Here is a 24,495-nt window from a genome sequence, read left to right on the forward strand (position 1 = left end):
CTAGGCATAGAAGAAACATGCTTTCAAATAGAAAGGCCATGCATGGCAAACCCACAGGTAACTTTATACTGAATGCAGAAAATTGAAAGCATTTCTCACTAAGAACTGAAACAAGAAAAGAATTCCCACTTTCACCACTCCTATTTAACATAGTACTGGAACCTAGCAAGAGCAATCAGACAAGAAAAAAAATAAGTAAAAGGTAACTGAATTGGGAAAAAAAAAAAAAAGTCAAATTGTTCCTCTTTGCAGATGACATAATCTTATAGCTAGAAAAACCAAAAGTCTCCACCAGAAAAGCCTTAAGACTTAAAAACTCAGGAAAGTTACAGGATACAAAATCAACATCCAAATATCAGTAGCCTTTCTATACATTGAATTAAAGAGCTGAAAAAGAAATAAAGAAGGCAGTCCTATCTACAAGAACTACAAAAAAATAAAATAAAACAAAATACCTAGCAATAAATATAAGCAGGATGTGAAAGATCTCTACAAAGAAAACTACAAAAAAAACTAATGAATGAGACTGAAAAGGACACAAACTAATGGAAAGACATTCAATGCTCATGAATCAGAAGAACTAATACCATTAAAATGACTATAATGACCAAAAGAATCTATAGGTTCAATTCAATCCCTTTCCAATCACGAACATATTTCTCATAGAAATAGAACAAATAATTCTATACCTTGTTTGGCATTTCTTAATGCCAAACAAATAGCCCAGACAATCCGAAGCAAAAAGCAAAAAGCTAAAGACATCACATTATCTGAGTTCAAAACACATTATGAGAATACAGTAACCAAAACAGCATGGTTTTGATATAAAATACACACATACATCAGTGAAACAGAACAGAGAACCCAGAAATAAATCCACATACTTGCAGACAACTGATATTCAACAAAGGCACCATAAATATATATTGAAAAAGGGACACCTATTCAATAAATGGTGCTAGGAAAACTGGATAACCATATGCAGAAGAATGAAACTGGACCCCTATCTCTCACCATATACAAAGTCAACTCAAGACCAATTAAAGACTTAAATGTAAAACCCAAAACTATAAAACTACTAAAGAAAAACAGGGAAAACACTTCAGGACACTGGGCTAGGTCAAGATTTTATGGCTAAGACCTCAAAGCACAGGCAGCAAAAAACAGATATATGGGACTATATCAAAGTAAAAAGCTCTGCACAGCAAAGGAAACAATCAACAGAGTGAAGAGACAACTATGAGAAATAATATGAAGATTTCTCAAAAACTAAAGACAGAGCTACCATATGACCCAACAATCCAACTACATTGTATCTAGCCAAACAAAAAGAAATAAGTATCTTAAAGGAATATCTGAACTCACATGTTTTTGCAGCACTGTTAACAATAGCAAAGACATGGAATCAACTAAGTAGCTACCAACAGATGAATGGATAAAGAAAATGCAGTAATACGCAATGGAACACTATTTGGGCATGAAAAAGAATAAAATAGTATCATTTGCATCAATATGGATGGAACTGGAGGCATTTTGTTAAGTGAAATAAGCCAGACACAAATATATGTAAACAACATGGTTTCACTCATACATTGCGAGTTAAAACACTTGATCTCATGGACATAGAGAGTAAAACAGTAGATACCAGCGATTGGAATATGAGTAAGGATGATAAAGAGAGCTTATCAATACAAACACACTGTTAGAAGAAATAAGTTCTAACATTTGACAGAAGCTAGGTTGACTATACTTAGCAACAATAGCATGAACATTTCAAAGTAACTAAAGAGTGGACTCCAAATGATACCACCACATAACAATGATAAACACTCAAGGTGAGGGATACACCAACTAACTTGACTTGACCATTATACATTATTTGCATGTAACAAACATTCTTTTTTTCCCCCATCTATGTACCTCACAAATATGTAAAATTATATATCAATAAAAGGGAAAAATTTTTAGGCATACTGACTTCAAGTGCTCATAGGTACATATGGCTAACCTATATTGAACAGCACAGATATAAAACATGTCCACCACTGTAGAAAGTGCTGTTGGATTATATTAACCTAGACATTGATATATAGAGCTAATAACATAATGACTTGATATTCTTTACAATTTTCAACTCTTTTATATCTGTAAGTGAGCCCTTTTCTAATTTCAAATGTTGATCATGCATACTCTTTTTAATTTTACATAAGGGGCCAAAAAAATTGTTTGTTCTCAATAAATATAAATAAGACAATAAGTTTGGAATAGCAATGTGACTGACCATGATACAGTTTTTTAAATCTAGCTTTAAATGTCTGATCAAAGTTCACTCTACTTTGCTATTTGGCTTTAATTATTGTCTTAGCTAAAATACATATCTCACTTGTTAATGTTAATAATTTATCAACAGACTATGTTGGAGTTTTAAATGTCAATTGGGAATAGAGACAGTGTTATTAATTCCTTTCCAAACAGATGTCTTTTTTTTTCCTTTGATTATTACAGGCTACTATGCTGTTAAATAACAGCAGAGTCTGCCTCATTAAAATCAACATTTCGTTGTTAAGTATGGTGTTTGCTATAGGATTTAGATACTGTTCAATATCAGGAAGTTTCTGTCTCATTCTTTTTATTAAGAGTTTCTCTAACTAATGGATGTTGAATTTTCACGAGTGTTTTATTGTTACCTGTTGATTTTAAAAAGTTATTTTAAAAATCAGTTGGAAAATGGCATATATATATACACACATATATATAGGCAGAAGAGATACTAGGGCAGAAGGCCTAGTGTGCGTGTGTGTGTGTGTGTGTGTGCACGTGTGTGTGTGTCTGTGTATCTGTATGTGTGCGTGTGTGTATTACCCAGATAAATAACAGTCCTTTGGTTATTCTCTTGTGTGTGTGTATATTATCCATATAGACAGACAGATACATAGATAATAACAGTCCTTTGGAACTTTGCATAGAGCAAAAACTCTTTTTTATTTTCCACAAGATTTATATATTTTTAATTTTTTTCCCATTTTTACTTTAGGTTTGGGGACATATGTACAGGTTTGTTACATGGGTAAATTGCATGTCATGGGAATTTATATGTATGGTTTTTCAATCCTCACTCTATTCTCACCCTCCACCCTCCAGTAAGCCAGTGTCTACAGTTTCTTTCTTTTTGCCCATATGTACTCAATGTTTAGCTCCCACTTATAAGAGAGAACATGCAGTAATTGGTTTGCTGTTCCTGAGTTAATTGGCTCACGATAATGGCCTCCAGCAGCTCTATCTATGTTGCTGCAAAGCACATGATTTCATTAGCTTTATGGTCGCAGAGTATTCCATGGTGTATATGTACCGCATTTTATTTATCCAGTCCACCGTTGATGGGATGTAGGTTGGTTCCATTTCTTGTTATTGTGAATAGTGTTGCAATGGACATATACAGGTATGTCTTTATGATAGAAAGCCTTATAGTCCTTTGGGCATATACCTAGTAATAAGATTCCTGGGTAGAATGGTAGTTCTGTTCTAAGTTCTTTGAGAAATCTCCAAACTGCTTTCCACAGTGGGTAAACTAATTTACATTGCAACCAATAATGGATAAGTGTTCCTTTTCTCCACAATCTTGCCAGAATCTATTTTGTTTGTTTTCTTTAACTTTTCATTAACAGCCATTCTGATTTGTGTGAGGTGATACCTCATGGTGTGTTTTATTTGAACTTCTCTAATGATTAGTGATGTTGAGCACTTTTTTCATATGCTTGTTGGCCACGTGCATGTCTTCTTTTGAGACATGTCTTTTCTTGTTCTTTGCCCATTTTTTAATGGCATTGTTTCTTGGTCATTAATTTCTTTAAGTTTCTTACAGAATCTGGATATTAGACCTTTGTCAGATGCATAATTTGCAAATATTCTCTCCCATTCTATAGGTCATCTGTTTACTCTGTTGATAGTTTCTTTTCTGTGCAGAAGCTCATTAGATAGATGTCACTTGCCCATTTTTGTTTTTGTTGCAATTGCTTTTGGAGTCTCTGACATGAAGACTTTGCTGGGGTTTATGTACACAATGGCATTTCCTAGGTTTTCTTCTAGGGTCTTTACAGTTTTACATTTTACATTTAAGTCCTTAATTCATCTTGAGTTGATTTTTCTTTATTTAAAATTTGTTAAACTCTATTTTATAATTTGTTTTTCAATTGTGATTCATGTTTTTGGTACCCTAAGAAATCATTGTTCATCCAAATGTTGTAAAAATTTTCTTTGTTTTAAGCAATAATTCATTTTTTAATTGTTTTATTTTCTCCCATTTATGAGCTTGGAAATTACACATTCATTATTCTTTTAGTGATACTCTAAAAATTACTATATACATACTCCATTTAACAAATTTATAATTTTACAACTTCCTTCACTTTAGAATTAAGAATTTTAAACCATATTAACGCAATATACACTTTCACACTTTCCCAAATTATGCAGTATTATTGATGTAATCCTAGTTTTATAAAGAATCTAAATGTGGGACAGCATTATTGTTTTTTAAATCAATATTCATCTAGACTTTTCCCAGACTTTTATCCCATATACTGAACTTCATTACCTGCTACATCTTTGTTCTTTCTTTCTCCTTGAGAAAAAAATGTTACATACTTTCCTTAGTGCTGTTCTGCTGAAACTCAGTTAATCAGTTTTTGTTGTGTAGAAATTACTTTCTACTCTTTAAAGAAAACTTCACTGGATATAAACCTAGACTGGCAATTATTTTCTGTAGCACTTTGAAATATCCTTCTATTCTTGTTTCCATTTTGATCTTTTAAGGTAACATGTCTTCCTTGCCCCTTGTTGCATTTGAGATTTTTCTCATTCAAGTTGGTTTTATTAATTTTATAAAAACATGTCTAGATGTGATTTTTATTGTATTCATTTTGCTTGGGGTTCTTAGAGCTTCTAAAATATATAAATTGATGTATTCTCTCTTCAAATATTGCTTTAGCCCTACTTCTCTGTCTTGAGGACTCCAATTATCTATATCTGTATTAGTATATCAGACCTATTTACTGTGCCCCATGTATCTCTTATGAACTTTTCTGTATTTTCTATCATTTTGTCTTTTTGTTATTCAGCATAAATATTTTCTTCTAGCTGTTACACTATTTCTCTCAAAGAGAAGGACTTTCAGAATGACAGTTTGAAGAGCTCAGCAGATCCTCTTTCTAGCACAACCACCATTATTTAACTGGTGATAATTATATTGGTTTAAAATATATACATTTTATTGTACCTGAAAACTCTCAAAAGGGCCCAGGGCAAATAAAAATTTATTTATGCCCCTATCTCTCACCATATACAAAAATCAACTCAAGATAAGTTAAAAACTTAAATGTGAGACCTGAAGCTATAAAAATACTAGAAGAAAACCTAGGAAAAATACTTCTGGACAGTAGTCTAAGCAAAGAATTCATAATTAAGATCTCAAAAGTACAAGCAACAAAAACAAAACAAACAAATGGGAATTAATTAAATTCAAAAGCTTCTGCACAGCAAAAGAAAAAAATCAACGGAGTGAAAAGATAACTTGCCAAATGGGAGAAAATATTTGTGAGCTATACAAAGGATAGGAGCCATCCTTTTGCAATAGGAATGGAAGAGCTCCAAGCCCATTTATTAAGATTTCGAGTTCCCACTGTCCTAATCCTAATTTCAAGTCTCACTATGATTACGCCTGTGTTTCAAGCGGTTTTAACAAAGTACCACTGACTGGGTGACTTACAAATAACAAAAACATATTTCTCGCATTCTGGAAGCTGGAAGTCAATGATCTGAATACTACCTCTCATGGTCAGGTCCTGGTGAGGACCTTCTTTAAGCTGCAGACTGACAACTTTTTTATATCCCCACATGGAGGAAAGGCAATAAACCAGCTCTGTGACCTCTTCTTAAAAGGGCACTAATCTCATTCATGAAGACAACCTCATGACCTTATTACTTCATGAAGTCCCCACCTCTAAATATCATTACTTTGGGGATTAGATTTCAAAATATGAATTTTGGGGGAACACAACATTCAGTCCATAATACTGTCCATCCATTCTGAAAGGGCCTGATTTTTGCAGGAAACCAACACTTCAGTGCAGAGTGTGAGTTCAATGACTGTCACTTTATTGAGAGCAAGGATTGTGTTGATTTGTGTACTCCTAGAACCTAGCACCAGACTCAATTCCTACCAGGCCTTTCATCAAAATGTATTCAGTAAAATACTGAATAGTTTTTTTCATTGCCAAGTAGAAGATAGGAAAAATAGAACATAAAATCTGAAACCAAACAACATATTAAATTATATAACCTAATCATACACATAGATAGAGGCCTCATAAAATACTTGAGTAATAATTATTAAAATGTGTCTACTATTCTCTTAAACCCTACCTATATAACTATCCAGCTCTTATTTTCAGTTATATTTTGGTTGTAGGATTTGTAGTTGATTCTTTTGATAACTTCCTGACCTCTGCTAGAATTAAATATATAATCTAATTTTATAACATATTAACAATCATTATTTTAAAGTTGTTTTTGATAACTCCAATATCTGAAGAGTCTATATGCCTATTTACATTTCTTGTTTTTCCTTCTGGCTTTTGGTAGAATGGTTTTATTTCCTGGTATGCCAGTTAAGTTTGATTGAATGCTAGACACTATATATGACAAATTATAGAAATAATACAAAGCTCTGGATGATCATTATCTTCCTCCCTAAAACGTTTACTTTTGTCTTGATGGGAAGTTAGGATGGGGGTAGATTCAAAGCTGTGTTACTGTGCTACAGCCTTTGTGAGTAGAGTAAGTGTATTTTAAGTTCATTTGAAATCCTAGGGATTAACCCTCTGGGCATCCCGATTGTGAAATACTTACCAGAGCTCTTCCTCTTCAGTGGGCCTATAAGCTCTGCTCAGTTTGTAATCAGAAAATATTTCAGGAGAAAAGTAGTGTCAAATGTCAGAATTGCCACTCTGTACTTGCCACCCCAACAAAATACTTGAACCCTCCTGTCCTTGCTGCCTAGAGATAGCTATCTGAAACCTTCAAACACATTTTTTTAAATATGTCCTAGCAGGGCCAGGCACGGTGGCTCACACCTACAATCCCAGCACTTTGGGAGGCCGAGGCAGGCGGATCACCTCAGGTCAGGAGTTCGAGGGCAGCCTGGCCAAGATGATAAAACCCCGTCTTTATTAAAAATACAAAAATTAGCCAGGCAGTAGTCGTATGTATCTATAATCCCAGCTACTCGGGAGGCTGAGGCAAGAAAATTGCTTGAACCTAGAAGATGGAGGTTGCAGTGAGCTGATACAGTGCACAGCCTGGACAACAGAGTGAGACTCCATCTCAAAAATAAATAAATAATAAATTAAAATGCATTTATTCCCTTATCTCTCACCATATACAAAAATCAACTTGAGCTAAGTTAAAGACTTAAATGTGAGACCTGAAGCTATAAAAATACTATAAGAAAACCTAGAACAAATTCTTTTGGACACTGGTGTAAGCAAAAATTCGTAACTAAGATCTCAAAAGTACAAGCAATAAAAACAAAACAGACAAATGGGACTTAATTAAATTCAAAAGCTTCTGCACAGGGAAAGAAAAAAATCAACAGGGTGATTTTTTCCTGTTCCTCTTCCTTTAATGAGAATTGCCACAACTTTGCCAAATTTATTAATCTTCTCTAAGAGAAAATTATAGTCTAACATTTTAACATTACAGATTCCCCCAAAATAAGATATCCTATGATACAAACACATTCTTCACCCAAGTAAAGTACTAAAAATTAAACCAATTAATGCGTTTGAAAAACATCTTGATAACATTGACCTTTGTTTACATTAGTCATATGTTACTTATTAACAACTGAAAGAATGTTTTCCCCATACATATAAATAATTTAGCTTTACTTTTTACCATGATAATTTGTACTGTTGGAACATTTTGAAGAGCATAATAAACCTGTTGAATTTTGCTACTGTTTAAGGCTGAGGACAATCTTATTTACTTACACCCTTATAGAGAACTATCTGAAAACAAACATCTAAAAAACAATTTAATTTGCTACTTAAAATGATATGCTATCAAGTTAAAATCACTCTAAAGATAAGACAACTATAAAGACTACAGGAATAATGGATGAACAGTTAAAACTGGCTCAGTATAAAGTCTACTAATGGTATTTAAGGTAGTCAAGAATTGAATAACTATTAATTACTTAGATACTCAAGGAACATTACTTCATTTGTTTAGTGTCATCTATTTTTCCATAGCAAGCCCTTAAATAATTATTCCCAAAATTGTATTTTATCTTTCAAATTGCTTTAAATATTTAATAGATCCACAGCTAATAAAAAGTTATCAATACTTCATATTTTCTGAGGAACCTGTTATATGTCTCACACACACACACACACACACACACACACACACACACACGTACACACAAAGCTAAGAATCACAGGCCCCATTTAAAACTTTTTTTAAGAGATGAAGTCTTGCTCTTTCACCCAGACTGTAGTGAAGTGCTGTGACCATGACTCACTGCAGCCTCAATCTCCCAGACTGCAGTGATTCTCCTGTCTCAGCCCCCTATATTACTCCATTTTCACACTGCTGAAAAAGACTTATCCGAGACTGGGCAATGTACAACAGAAAGAGGTTTAATGAACTTACAGTTCCATGTGGCTGGGAAGGCCTCACAATCATAGTGGAAGGTGAAAGGCACATCTGACATGGTAGCATACAAGAGAAGAGAGCACGTGCAGGGAAACTCTGCTTTACAAAACCATCAGATCTCATGAGACTTATTCATGATCACAAGAACAGCGCAAAAAGACCTGCCCCCATGATTCAATTAATTCCCATCAGGTCCCTCCCACAACATGTGGGGATCCAAGAAGAGATTTGGGTGGAGACACAGCCACATGATATCATTCTGCTTCTGGCCCCTCCAAATCTCATGTCCTCAAATTGTAAAACCAATCATGCCTTCCCGAAGTCCCCAAAAGTCTTAGCTCATTTCAGCATTAACTCAAAAGTTCATAGTCCAAAGTCTCATCTGAGACAAGGCAAGTCCTTTCCACCTATGTGCCTGTAAAATCAAAAGCAAGTTAGTTACTTTCTAGATACAATAGTGGTACAGGCATTGGGTAAATACAGCCATTCCAAATGGGAGAAATTGGCCAAAACAAAGGGGCTACTGGCCCCATGCAAGTCCAAAATCCAGCAGGGAGGTCAAATCTTAAAACTCCAGAATGATTTCCTTTGATTCCATGTCTCATATCCAGGTCAAGTCAATGCATGAGGTGGGCTTCCACGGCATTGCGCAGCTCCACCCCTGTGGCTTTGCAGGGTACAACTCCCCTCCTGGCTTCTTTCACAGACTGGCATTGAGTGTCTGAGGCTTTTCCAGGTATACAGTGCAAGCTGTTGGTGGATCTACCATTCTGGGGTCTGGAGGACAGTGGCCTTCTTCTCACAACTCCACTAGGCAGTGCCCCAATAGGGACTATGTGTGGGGGCTCCGACCCCATATTTTCCTTCCACACTGCCCTAGCAGAGGTTCTCCATGAAGGCCCTGCCTCTGCACCAAGCTTCTGCCTGGGCATCCAGGCATTTCCATACATCCTCTGAAATCCAGGTGGAGTTCCCAAATCTCAACTCTTGACTTCTGTGCACCTATACACTCAACACCCAGGTGGAAGCTACCAAAGCTTGGGACTTGCACCCTCTGAAGCCACCACTCTACATTGGCCCCTTTCAGCCATGGCTGGAGTGGCTGAGATGCAGGGTACCAAGTCCCTAGGCTGGACACCACAAGGAGATCCTGGGCCCAGCCCATAAAAGCACTTTTTCCTCCTAGGCCTCTGGGCCTGTGATAGGAGGGGCTATTGCAAAAGTCTCTGATATGCCTTGGAGACATTTTCCCCATTGTCTTGGAGGTTAACATTCAGCTCCTCATTGCTTATGCAAATTTCTGCAGCAAGCTTGAATTTCTCCTCAGAAAATGAGATTCTCTTTCCTATTGCATTGGCAGGCTGCAAATTTTCCAAACTTTTTGCTCTACTTCCCTTATAAAACTGAATGCCTTTAACAGCACCCAAGTCCCTTTTTGAATGCTTTGCTGCTTAGAAATTTCTTCTGACAGATATCTTAAATCATCGCTCTCCAGTTCAAAGTTCCATAAATCTCAAGGGGAGGAGCAATATGCCACCCATCTCTTTGCCAAAACATAACAAGTGTCATCTTTGCTCCAGTTCCCAACAAGTTGCTCATTTCCATCTGGGACCAACTCAGCCTGGTCTTTATTGTCCATATAGCTATCAGCATTTTGGGCAAAGCCATTCAACAAGTCTCTAGAAAGTTCCAAACTTTCCCACATTTTCCTGTATGCTTTTGAGTCTTCCAAACTGTTCCAACTCCTACATGTTACCCAGTTCCAAAGTCACTTTAACATTTTTGGGTATCTACAGCAGCACTTCACTCCTGGTACCAATTTACTTTATGAATCTGTTTTCATGCCGCTGATAAAGACATATCCGAGACTATGCAATTTACAAAAGAAAGAGGTTTAATGGACTTACAGTTCCACGTGGTCATTGAGGCTTCACAGTCATGGTGGAAAGTGAAAGGCATGTCTTACATGGTGGCAGGCAAGAGAAGAGCTTGTGCAGGGAAACTCTGCTTTATAAAACCATCAGATCTCATGATACTTATTCACTGTCATGATAACAGCATGGGAAAGACCTGTCCCCATGATTCAGTTACCTCCCACTGGGTCCCTCCCACAACAGTGGGGATTCAAGATGAGATTTGGGTGGGGACACAGCCAAACCATATCACTTTCCAAGTAGCTGGGGTTACAGGTGCATGCTACCATGCCTAGCTATTTTTTGTATTTTTTGTAGATATGTGGTTTCACTATGTTGCTCAGGCTGATCTTGAACCCCTAAGCTCAGGCAACCCACCAGTCTTAGCCTCCTAAAGTGCTGGGATTACAGGCATGACCCATCATGCCCAGCCCTATTTCATTTATATGTAAAAAACATGAGGCAGAAATTATTATGGTTTCAGAAAATAAAGAAACTTGAAAATAGATATTTTATTTCTAAACTTTTTGAGTGGTCACATTAAAATGACAAACTTGTCAGTATTACTAATACATTAAAGAAAAAATTAAAATATTAAATCCACTTCTGCTTTCTGACTTTGTAGAAATATCCACACAAGGCAAAGAGTTAAAGAAAACAGAAAAACTACCTTTCTTCCTAACTCCAAAAACTCATTTCTTTATATAAATGAAATATCTAAGAACTAAGCTAAGTCTTCCTAGGTATAAAGGTTAATTTAGTTATAGGGTTTTTACTTATAGAACATCTCTGCCAATAATCATCTTCAAGAAAAATATAGAAGTATAGAGCATTTAGTAATCTGCCCACAAATCAGAGTACATTTGGTTAATAACAAAAGCAAAACTCCTTTCTACTAGATACAGTAATTTTATTAATAGCTTATGTCTCCAAAGTTGTGGCCAATATTTGTTTTCTTTATAATTTAATCTGCATGTTAGAAATTACTTACTACTCAGGTAATAGCATATTTACAATATGTACTTAGATAAGGAAGAAATTAAGATTAAAAAAATGAAGTAGAACATGAAATTACAACCAGGGTAATTAAGGTCTTAAGACCTTTGGTCTCCAAAATGGGTTTAATCTTGTTATTAAAACTAATATTGAATCAGGAATTGAAGTACAGTGAAATGTTCAGCGTTATGGAAGAAATGCATGAATCAAGAGTTTATGCTAAAAGAATGGTAAAAGAAACAACCCTCCTTCTGTTTCTATTGTACTAATCATAAAAATAAGTTATTATTGATTATCTTTTCGTTTTTCTACCGTCCTCTTTCTTTAAAAAAAATTAAAATCTGGCATTATAGTCCCAAAGTTTCTGCAAATGAATTATCATGTCGGTTGTCACTCAATTATCACTTTCGACATTTAATCTAAATTATGTTCAGCGCCTTCTTTTTTTCTTTCTTTGAAGTTCTTTCTTGAATTTAAAAGTCAAATTTTTTTTCAAGAAGAGTAAGTTGATGGAAGATAGGGGGAGAGATTAAATCAGGAGAAATCATTGATCAAGGATGCTTGGAATTCTTATGAATACAAATAGTCTATCAACGTTAACGAGATTCAACTTGAGTTTAGAAGAAGGGAAAAGTGTACTTAGTATTTTCTATGCATACAGATTTAATGTCTTAGGTACAATTTAAAAGGTAAATTTTGCAAACTCAAATGTAGCTTTCTTCTATTTGTTTTTTAGGAGCCATTTTTGCTGTTTTTCTCTAATATAAATTAACTGCTTGAAGTATATATTCTGGATCAATAAAAACTAATGCAATTAGTGAGACTTAGTAAAGATCCCCTTAAATACTGACAATTCTTCCAGAAATGGATGTGCTTTTAAGAAATGACCATATAGCAAATATTAACTTTAAAAAATAACCATATAATTTTTTACAACTTATTATTTCATTCAACAAATACTAATTAAGCACCTAGTATAGCTAAGACTGTGTGGGAGCACACAGGGACACAAAGATAAAACTTGTTTCTTAAACCATTTATAATCTGAACTGGAATAGAAGCTTTAAATTCATAAGCGGCTCCCAGAATGCCACAAGTCTGAATTATAACATTAATGCACACTGGTAAGGGGCCCAGAGCAAAATCTGTGCACAGCAACATATCAAAAGAAAAATTAAACCTAAGATTGAGCATCAGAGTGGAAGCATAAAAGATTGCTGGAATGAGAAGAGATGTCAGTTCAACACACTCCAGGAATGAAGACAGAATCTAGCTGAAGTAAATAGTATCTCTGGTTATAAGGACTCTGCAAAAAAGGCGGTGGGGGGTTGAGAAGTTCTACTATAACCATGAACAAGCAGCCCTTAAGACATCATTATTCTCTGATTCTGTGTTCATTAAGCAATTTTTTGGTTACTAATTCTAAAACCAGAAAATTGGGAGATTGGTGCCCTGCACAATAGAATACTGTTTTAATATCTGTAGAGAATGATGGTTTCTAGATTCATCCATGTCCCTACAAAGGAAACAAACTCATCGTTTTTATGGCTGCATAGTATTCCATGGTATATATGCCACATTTTCCCTGTCCAGTATATCATTCTCAGCAAACTTACACAAGAACAAAATCAAACACCACATGTTCTCACTCACAGGTGGGTGTTGAACAGTGAGAACACATAGACACAGGGAGGGGAACAGCACACACTGAGGTCTATGAGGGGGAATTACAGGAGGGACAGTGAGGGGTGGGGAGTTGGGGAGGGATAACATAGGGAGAAATGCCAGACATAGGTGATGGGGAGGAAGGCAGCAAACCACATTGCCAAGTATGTACCTATGCAACAATCCTGCATGTTCTTCACATACACCCCAAAACCTAAAACACAATAAAGTGTATATATATACTTTTTATATATATATACATACATATATATATGCATACATACATATATGTGTGTGTGTATACATATATATATAAAGAAAATATATAAATATATATATATATATATATATATATATATATATATATATCTTTAGATGACTCCCATAGGGTAAATCAGTGAAATGGTACTCTTTTATATATTCGGTCTATGCAAAAGTAATTGCAAAAACTGCAATTACTGACTGTCTTCTGAGTTGTACTGTTAATACGAGCATATGAGGCAGTCCCCTGGGTCACACACAGAAAACTCAAGTTTCCAAATGTGAGGACAAGACCTTGAAACATGATGTCTCCACCATGGTAAGGGCACAAAAGCTCACTGTGTCTTGGTGACAGGGCTGCTGGCTTTCTCCTGAATCTCTTTCTACTTTACTTTAGCCCACTTTGAATTTTTTTTTTGAAATGGAGTTTCACTCTGTGACCCAGGCTAGAGTGCAGGGGTGCGATCTCAGCTTACTGCAACCTCCACCCCCAGGTTCAAGTGATTCTCCTGCCTCAGCCTTCTAAGTAGCTGGGATTACATGTGTCTGCTACCATGCCCAGCTAATTTTTGTATCTTTAGTAGAAATGGGGTTTCACCACGTTGGCCAAGCTGGTCTCAAACTCCTGACCTCAGGTAATCCACCCACCTTAGCCTCCCAAAGATCTGGGATTACAGGTGTGAGCCACCTTGCCCAGCCCCACTTTGATTTTAACAAAACATATCCAGATTACTTCAAGAGAGTATGAGAAAGGCACCATAAGAATATTAGTGATATTGACAAAAGCATTATTCAGAAAGAATTATTATCATTTACAGCTGATATAATCCAAAAAAGGTTCATGGTGGAAAAAGTTTAGGATTTCCACAAAAAGACAAGACATTCAAAGTTGTTCACAGAAACAGTGAACAACCGGAACAAAGGAAAAAATGATGGAACTGAGTAGGGAAGTTTAAGACAAAAGGAATTATTTGACAAGACCGCATATGAGATTCTACAGGAGAGCTATAAGAACGTGAAGGTTTAAAAGGAAAACATTAATGATTGAACAAATCATAAGAACTATTACTATATATATGTTCTTGGGCCTGACCAATAATCTCATTGTGTGCATCTTTTTTATTCATATTTGCTCTCTGAAAAGCAACTAAAGATTAATCTCTCTTTTTTAACTGAATGTATAAGGCAACACCTTCGTACTACCTGATATTTTCAAAAAACAAAGCAGAGACTAACTTCAAGAAAATTCTCAATTGTTAGAGGTGGCAATAGAGTAGTCTATATCCTAATAACTCACAAAGTCTGCACAAGACATCTCTTTGAGAATAGCTTGGGAGCAAAGATATTCAAATGGCCTCCAAAAGGTGCCGTAAGAACATTGGTGACATGGACAATAATCTTGTCCTATCTTAATAGTTCTTTTACAATGAAAAATAAAGTGTAATCAGAAGTGTCACTAAATCAGAAACAACAGTTACAAAGTTAATTAACTATTTTATTGTCCAAAATAAGAAAATCTGAAAAGTAAATTAGTTAATGCTAATGTCTTAGAGGGATAAACACTGTCTTTATGATGTCCTTTGCAATGGCAACTAGAAAAAAATTTATTATCAAAAAGAAATTCTTAGAAGCAAGGCAAACTCAAAGGACTTTCTGCATCAATTTTATGTTTACTTATTTTTTAAAGACAGAGTCTCACTATGTCACCTAGGCTGGAGTGCAGTGGCACAATCACAGCTTGCTGCAGCCTTGAACTCTTGCCTCAAGCAATCCTCTCACGTCAGCCTCCTGAGTAGCCCAGACTACAGGCACAAGCCACTGCTCCCTGCCTGCATGTATTTCAGATTCACTGTGAGAAACAGAGAATTGGCTGCATTTGTGTTCTTTGCTATGCTGCCAGCACCCAGAACAGTGACTGACATGTAACAGGCAGTCAATAATATTTGATGTGTGAGTAAAAACCTCTCCCCTATTTGTTTTTCACATGCAAACGCTATACAACCAAATCAAACTAACCCAAGAGGATTCAAATTCTTCTCCTAACACATGTGAAACTGTAAAAAGAACTATTAAGGTAGGACAAATGGAAAGACAGGAATCTGGAATAAGAGCATTATTAGGCTATTACAAATAATTTTTTAATGCTCACATATTTGAGATTTTTTTCCAATTTATACCATGATGGCAAGTGAAAAAAAAACAATGTGAAGGAAGGAAAGAAGGGAGGGAGTCCCAACGTGTGGTTATGAACACAGAGCAAAGGGATTTTTTAGTTCTATCCAGCATAGTTTTTTTAAAAATACATGACTTCAACAAAATAATCATATTTTAACATTTTCATTAGCAGGATCAAGGGCTAAAATAATACCCATGAAGCAAACTTTAAAAGTTGTATAATTACCATTGCGCTGAGACTATTTCAAGTAAGTCTTTATTATACATGTAGAGGGCTTTGTAAAGAATATATCAATATTTCATTATCTTTACAATCTGAATCTTGAACCAAATTTAAAAGACATTTTCTACTGATGTGCTGACAAGATGAAAGAGAAACACAGACAAGAAACATTAAATATTTCCTTTGGGTTATATAAAATTGGGCACTTTTAACACCAATTTTAAATACTTCAAATGCAACTTAATACCATTAGAACACATCTTCACTCATAAAAACAGACACAGGGAGAATTGATCCATATCTATTTCCAAATGTTTCATCCATTTTTAATCTAATTTGCATAAGTGTAATTTGAATTAAGCCATTTCCCTTTGTGAGGTCTTTTCCTTTGATTTTTAATGTATACTGATAATCACCTCATCTATGCTAGGTAAAAGCAGGAAATGGTAGCTGCCCAGTTACACTTCATTCATGATTACCACATCATCCACAATTGCTACATAACTCTAAATTAATGGAGGCATCACAGGTCCACCCCATGCAGAACAACTAGAGGTATGAAAACCTTCATGGATCCAAAGAGGAATTATCAGTAACACCTTTTTACTATGCATTCTGCAAGTTTCAGCTGCAAAATAAATAATAATTCACTGTTCTCTCAAAGCAAAAAGGGCCCTTCTGTCTGTAGAAAGGGTTCAATTGCTTTAGAACAAAAATATTTTCCAATTTAGAAATAGTAAAGGATTTCTCTGTGAAATAATAAAGGAAAATAATCCTGATTCCTGGTTTTGGGGATCCTGAATTAAAAAGAAATGAATCCATAGGAATTTCTACATATAAGAAAATTAGTCATTAATATTATATTATCAGTATTCAAACTAGGGTTCATAAAATATCTTTATATTAAAATTTCATTTAGCAATTCCATGAAATAAAATCAAAATATTTCTAATACAGTTTAAAATGAGAAAGTCACCTCAACTTGTGCTGCCAAATGTGCTTTCTCCTTGTCTTTTCTCTCCATGCACCGTTTCACTTCCTCTAACTCAGATGCCATTGCATTGAAGTTCAGCTGCACTCTCAAATCTGACATCTGCTTCTCCAGATCCTGTTTTTCCCGCTCGACCCCTTAAAAGACAAAATGTGAAATTCAACGGTTACTCTTGATTCACAGGAGAATGTACTTTCAAATAGTACTGAGCCCTGGTGTTTCCATATTCTAGCTAACATAATACATTTATTGACACTGTTACTCAACAGATTTTACCAGCCTGTTGTCTCAAGTTTTATACAGTTTTCAAAAACATATACATTGCTATGTCATCAAATATTATTCCAGTTTGATACTAAAACTTTAAATGTTACCTGATTTCTACTGCAATTTATTTCAAGAAAATCACACACATTTTAAAATTTAATTTTCCTCACACCTCTACACTATCTTCAAACAATAAAACAAAAATACAAAAAGAGTTTTCAACTAAGCTACTTCATCTACAGAATATTTTCTTACAACATAAACAACAAATGATGCTGTTAAATCTCTGATTGTATATGACCAACCAATTTACTAATCCTTACTAATCTGGAGATTATTCCCTAAAATTAATATATAATTTAACAATATAAGTTGACTGAGTATTTAAATCAACATGAAACACTTGATCTATGATACACAGGGCACTATAATACCTCCTTCTAATATAAGGACAAATAATATAAAAATTCATACTCAATGAGCTTACATCCTGATGTGGTTTGGCTGTCTCCCCACCCAAACCTCATCTTGAATTATAGCTGCCATAATTCCCACATGCTACGGGAGGGACCAAGTGGGAGGTAATTGAATCATGGGGGCAGCTCTTTCCCATGCTGTTCTCATGATAGTGAATGAGTCTCACAAGATTTGATGGTTTTATACAGTTCCCCTACATAAGCTCTCTTGCCTTTGTAAGATGTGCCTTTGCTTCTCCTCTTCTACTTTCCCTTCCATCATGATTGTGAAGCCTCCCCAGCCATGTGGACCTATGAGTCCATTAAATCTCTTTCCTTTACAAATTATACAATCTCAAGTGTGTCTTTATTAGCAATGTGCGAACAGGCTAATACACATCCCAAGAATAGAGACAAAATATAAAGTACTTTATGGAGTCTAAAATGTTAACAATTAGAACATAAACTGTCACTTTAAAACTACTATCTTTCTAATAGTTTTCTTTCCAGAAAAAAAAAAAAAAAGGAGAGAATGAAAGAAGAAAACACTAACAAATCAAATGTATACATAATTCATAAAATACATTCCAACTTCAGAATATTAGTGTTCAAAATTATACATGTTAGAATGTAAGACATATGGGCATTTCAATAGGATGATAAGATCACTGATAGATACATGTGGATTATACAGAAGCAGTACAAACAGGAAAAGGGATTAGCTCCATCTCAGTGAGGAACTAAGGCAGGAAGAACAGAGATGTAAGTCAGACTCAAGGAATGAATACAAAACTTCACCAAGCAAAGGAGAAGAAGTTGGGGTGTATTTAGGGAAAGAACATACCACAAAGCATACAAAAGGTACAAAATTGAATTTAACATTCAGGTAATTGCACACACAGCAGTTTGTTTTCTTTTTAGACGGAGTCTCATTCTATTACCCAGGCTGGAGCGCAGAGGCACAATCTCGGCTCACTACAACCTCTGCCTCCCAAGTTCAAGCGATTCTCCTGCCTCAGCCTCCTGAGCAGCTGAGACTACAGGTGCCCACCATCATGCCCGGCTAATTTTTGAACTTTTAGCAGAGAGGGGGTTTTACAATATTGGCCAGGCTGATCTCCCGACCTCGTGATCTGCCTGCTTTGGCCTCCCGAAGTGCTGGGATTACAGGTGTGAGCCACTGCACTCGGCCCCACAGTAGTTTTAAGCAGCTAATACATCTCATACGCTATCAGTGTGGGAGGAAGGAGAGTCAACAGAGTTTGTGTTGCTAGGAAACAGAATTTATCCTACAAACCAAGTGTCAGCAAACATTTTCTATAAAGGATCAGATAATAAATATCTTAGCTATATGATTTCTGTCACAACTAGCCACTTCCACCATTATATTGTAAAAGTAGCCTAGACAGTGCATAAATGAATGGGAGTAGCTGTGTTCCAATAAAGCTTATTTACAAAAACAGGTGACAGTCTGGATTTGGCACATAAGCCCTATTTTCCCTACTCCTGATAGTTCTCCAACCTGCAAAGGTACAAATTTATCTATTTGTAAATGTATTTGTTCATTTTATAAACATATGTTTTATTTATATATGTGTATATGTATATTTGTGTGCATATAACTTATGTTTCAATAATATGTATATATCAACACATGTTTCCTGATATATATACATGGATGTAACATTAGAATGAAGATATTATATAAAATATGAAGGCACATATATGTATATATGTATACTTCATGAACCATATATTTGATATGGAGACATTTGGTATGTTTACTTATATATACATATATACTACTAAAGATAAATATACACATACATCTATACATATACACATGTAGTATATGTAATGAAATATTTACCAAAGTTAAAAATATTTAAAACAAACAGTATAAAATATAAACAGCATTACAAACACTCCATTTTGGAGAATGCTTGGTCGGTATACGACAGCAATTGAGATCTCCAGTTTGGGAAAAGAATAACCGGAGTCAGCTGCTTCCCTCATGTGTGATCTTGGGCAAGCGACTCAACCTATTTATTCTCAGGTCCTTTTTTTTAAAATCATTAAAATAGAAATAAGAATAGTGCCCTTTAGTAGTAGAAAAGAAAATAGATTACAGAGAAGCCAGAACAGTAAGACAAGAGAATACGGCATGTCCTATACTGACTCAAGCATGCTTAAGCTGGGGCAGTGAGTATAAGAAAAAGAATGTAGCAAATCCAAGAGCTATCAGGGTGTATAAATAGGCATGAGGTAGAGACTAATTAGAGGAGAGAATAAGTCATTTCTATATTCTTTGCAATTTAGGCTTGGATGTCTGGATGGAGGATGATGTCATACACTAAGACAGCAAAGAAAGACAGGTTTTGAGGAGAGGATGAATTCAGCCGCTTATCTGTTGATCTGTAAACATCAGAGCATTCTGAGGAAAAGTATATGAAGATATCCAATGACCAACTCCATCTGGAGGTCCAAAGGCTAGGAGAGCAAATAGAGTTAAAGTTAGGAATGATCACTTCTAGGTGATAATTTTTAATCAATTCCCAGGCAGAAATACTAAGTAACAAAAGCCATGAATAAAATACTAGGCAAAACCAACATTTAAAAGACAAACTGTGAACACAGCCAAAAGATTCAAATACAAAGAATGTTAGACAGAGTAGGAAAGGCGAGGGACATGGAAGTCAGAGGAAGCATTTCAGGAAGGAAGAAAAAGTAAGCAGGTAACAGTAAAATAAGTAAAAAACAATCTCCTTGGAATTAACAGAGGAGATTGCTAGCAAGCCACACAAAGTCAATTTCACAAATAGAGGTGGAACCCATTTGGCAGTGGGCAGAGGAAGAAATAGCCCCTGAAAACGGGTAAGTATGATTTCTAATGTAGAACTGTCTTTAAATAATGTAAGTATTCTGCAAAGATGAAAAACTCTACAATTGTTAAAAGGCGATGAAGTTCATTATCACATACATGAAAGACCTTCCAAAATTTTTCCGTACCTGATAAGTAGTTAAGAAAAGCTCAACATTTTTTAGTCCTCAAAGACTTACAACAAAAATAATTACATTTTATGAGGTATCAAAACATATAACACATGTGTTGGATCTTTTTTCCAACAATTTCCATGTGTATCATTTATGAAATCTGATGAAGAATCTAATAGCTTAGGATCTTTTAAAAATAAGTGATATTCTGATATTTAAATTATACCACATGAAACTTAATGGCATGGAACTAAAAATATGCTACGGTTTGGATATAGTGTATTTGTCCTCACCAAATCTCACTGTGAAATTTTATCCCCACTATGGCTGTGTTAGTAGATGGGGCCTAATGGGAGGTGTTTGGGTCATGGAGATGGATCCCTCACGAATGGCTTGATGTCCTTCTTGTAGTAATGAGTGAGTTCTTGCTCTCCTGAGACTGACTGGTTCTCAAGGGAACTGATTAGTTCACACAAGAGTAGGCTGTTAGAAAGCCAGTACATTCCTTGAATTTAGTCCCTCTTTACACATGCCCACTCTCCATTTGAACTTCTTTGCCATATTTTGATGGAGCATAAAACTCCTCACCAGAATTCAAGCAGATGCTAGAGCCATGCTTCTGGTACTGCCTACAGGATTGCACCCTAAATAAAGCTCTTTTCTCTGTAAATTAGCCAGCCTCAGGTATTCCTTTACGGTAACACAAAACAAACTAAGAAAATATATTAGAATAGCTTTGTCAAAATTTGTCATCCATTGAAGATTTTCTGGCAATGTGGAAATTCTAGCTTAGGCAACTTATGGATGTCTTTGGAAAGCCCGGGGCAACGTTTACCTTCCATTAATTCAATAGTACATCAAACACTTGTCAGAATTTTGCCAATAATTTGAGCATTTGAGTAGAAAGTCTCATTATTGGAATAACACAGAAGCTAAGCAATGTGAACTCACCTAATATAAACCATTATATATAATCTCAAAATTACCATTACTAATCCTGAACATACCTCCAGTCATTAAATTCCATAACTTAAATTAATACCTCCACTGAGAAAGTATCCTAATACTTTTCAAACACAAAGTGTTCCTAGTCCACATAAAAAGCTAGTGATACCACTCATAACCACTTCTGAGGTGTGATTACTTTTTGTCACCAACGCCAGATAACAAAAAAGAGAGGGTCTTAACTTTAATTTCTCACATACTGAAAACTGAGGAGATTGTGAAAAACAGAGTGACATTTACAATTTAAGTACAAAGACTGGTACTCACGCAAACATATGCACATATATGGGGATAGGAGGCTGGAAAAACTACTGCTTTTGCAGGCTCTAAGAGAAAACCCCATGGTTAAATAGGTCTAATAACCAAAACAGGTTTGAACCAAGCAGGGAAGATATTAAAACATGATGATGCTAAATTATTATCAACTTATCGGAAAATTTTTAATAGATCAAGAAACAGTATGATGTAAGCATCAAAAAGGAATGCAATTCTCAGGATGAAAAGTATTTCCTAAGAAAGACCAAAAAGCTCCCACACAAATTATCACAGTATTAGGTATAAATCTACAATTTACCTCTTCTAAACCTCCAGTCCTCCCCTTGTTCATCCTGATAGTTTGACGGTTGCTTGGGAATCTGAGACACTTGATGCTGTAAACCTTTTCGATCACCTTCTGCTTTCGTAAGTTGTGTACGCAGTTCTTCTACCTAAACACATAGTCAAAAGTCAAACATCAGTTTTCACAATCAGAAAATGATTTACTTCACATGGGCTACTGTAAACACAAGTTGAATCCAGGTTAATTTACTTCCAAGCATAGTGGAACGGTTTCCTGCTCCATTTCCTCATTCTTCTCAGTTCGTCCACAAAGAATAAATGAATGCTTTTTCCTTCTCTGTGTCCATTGTGGCAAAGAAAGTGACTGGATTTTTTTAAATCACTTATTTTGTCCTCAGTCTACTCCATTACTAATAACCAAAACCACCTTCAATTAAGTATCATATGTTTTTATATTTTTCTGTTTTCACCCATTTGCTTTCATGTGAACATGGTCTACTGGTTGTTAAATTCAAGGGAAATAATCATGATTTAGAATATTTTGATACTAACATCATGCTCAAAATAAGTATGCAACAGATGCTGTTGAATAAACTCTAAACTCCTTGAAGTCAGGGACTGATTTGTTCATCTTTCTATCCTTAGAGTACCAAATTACCTAGCACATAGCAGGTACTTCCAAATGACCATTAAACACATTAGCAATGGCAAAAAGATTCAGCTGAATCACAAGGACAGTCTAAACAAAGAAATCTCTTACTTCAAAAACTGAAATTGGAGATTATAAGTCAGAGCTCCAAACAAATCAGAATGGAATTAAATACAAATATAAACTTCCAAAAAGGAAAGTTTGAACTCTGCCAAAATTAATTCCATGTGACCACTGGCTGCAGAACAAAGTCAGTGGATATTTTCAAAGGTTTTGTAAAACAGGTGCTATCTTGTATTTTCAGCACCAGTTGTCAGAACGTAACACTCCTTCTAAACATCTATAAGGCTTGACATCTTTGCCTACCACTAGCATATTCTAAAGGTGAGTTATATAACACACGCTACAAAACAGAAGAAAGTATAATTGCAGTTTGTTTTAAACACAGAGAGGCGGTTAGAAACTCATAAGCCCTTATACAATGTAAGATGGTTATTTAAAGTTATTGAACTTTAAACATCAGAAGCACCAAACTCCCATTATGGGCTGATGGAATGCAAAATGTTATACTTAAAAATCAAGCCTTATCTTTGGTTAAAAGGGTCAGGTAGTATCTTGAAAACATAAATTAAAGACAATGACATACTCAAAGTAACCTGAACATGCAAAGGTCTCTTTTATATAGTTTACTTCTTCCTTTACTCTCCAATGCCTCCTGGAATAAAATTAAGTTCCTGGGAAAATTTTATCTTATACATTCAGTCTTACTTTTACACTGCTCATGCTAAGAGAGATAAGTAATGAGTTGTAGCAGCAATCAGCAAGATACACCATCACAGTGGGGACTTTGGCTGGTGTTTGTACTAGCTTTCTCTGAATTTCCCTGAAAGAATTTTATCTTTTACTTAGGTGTGTTAATATACATTCCTTAGGAAAAAATTTTTCTAGACCAAGTTTATTTTTTGTTCCTTTCACAAAGACATTTAAATACAGCTGCTCAATCCTGATTTAATGTAAAAGTATATTATAATAGTTTGCATAGACTTACCTGATGCAAAAGTGTTTCTCTGCTGCCTTCTGATTGATTCAATAACCTTCGAGATAGCTCCAATTCCTGTTCAAGCTAGAGTTTTAACAAAAGATAAAGAAAAATGTCCAATGGAGCAGAAGATAACTAAATTATTATGGGCACAGTTTAAAAGGAAAAAAATGGAAAAGTTTTCAGAAGACATTTACAGCTAATGTAAAAGAATAAATATCTTACTATGAACATATATCAATACTTTAATGTTAATTGTATAACATAAAGTGAACTAGACCAGGCCTCAGGAAGTCTGGGATGTGGAAGGGTTCATCTCAACTGTGAGCCAGTCCAAGTCTCTTCTCCTTAGGCCTCCATTCTGTCATCTCTAAAGTAAGAATTTTATGTTAGACAATCTCTGAGATCCCTTCCAGTTCTAAGTTACTTTAATCTAAATCCTAAGGCAATTTTTTCTTTAAATTAGAATACGTAGTGTCAAATTAACTAAATTAGAATGAAAACTGCAGGGACCCAATGGCTCAAAAGTTTCATCTAATTAGTGATTTCCTATATTCCTAATATTTCTACTATTCATAAGACATTCCTT

General features: G+C 35.2%; 1 protein-coding gene across 2 annotated transcripts in view; it reads right to left on the reverse strand.

Annotated features, from left to right (window-relative positions):
- CEP128 (centrosomal protein 128) overlaps window positions 1-24,495 on the reverse strand; it is a 458,914-nt gene that overhangs the window by 316,519 nt on the left and 117,900 nt on the right. For both annotated transcript variants that reach the window (XM_017505934.2, XM_037730456.1), the window contains exons 11-13: window positions 23,916-23,990; window positions 22,235-22,367; window positions 16,925-17,076 (exon numbers count right to left, since the gene is read on the reverse strand). In XM_017505934.2, coding sequence (XP_017361423.1) covers window positions 16,925-17,076; window positions 22,235-22,367; window positions 23,916-23,990 — 360 coding nt within the window. The remainder of the gene's footprint in view (window positions 1-16,924; window positions 17,077-22,234; window positions 22,368-23,915; window positions 23,991-24,495) is intronic.

This window comes from Cebus imitator, unplaced genomic scaffold, assembly GCF_001604975.1.
Source record: "Cebus imitator isolate Cc_AM_T3 unplaced genomic scaffold, Cebus_imitator-1.0 Scaffold345, whole genome shotgun sequence".
NCBI lineage: Eukaryota > Metazoa > Chordata > Mammalia > Primates > Cebidae > Cebus > Cebus imitator.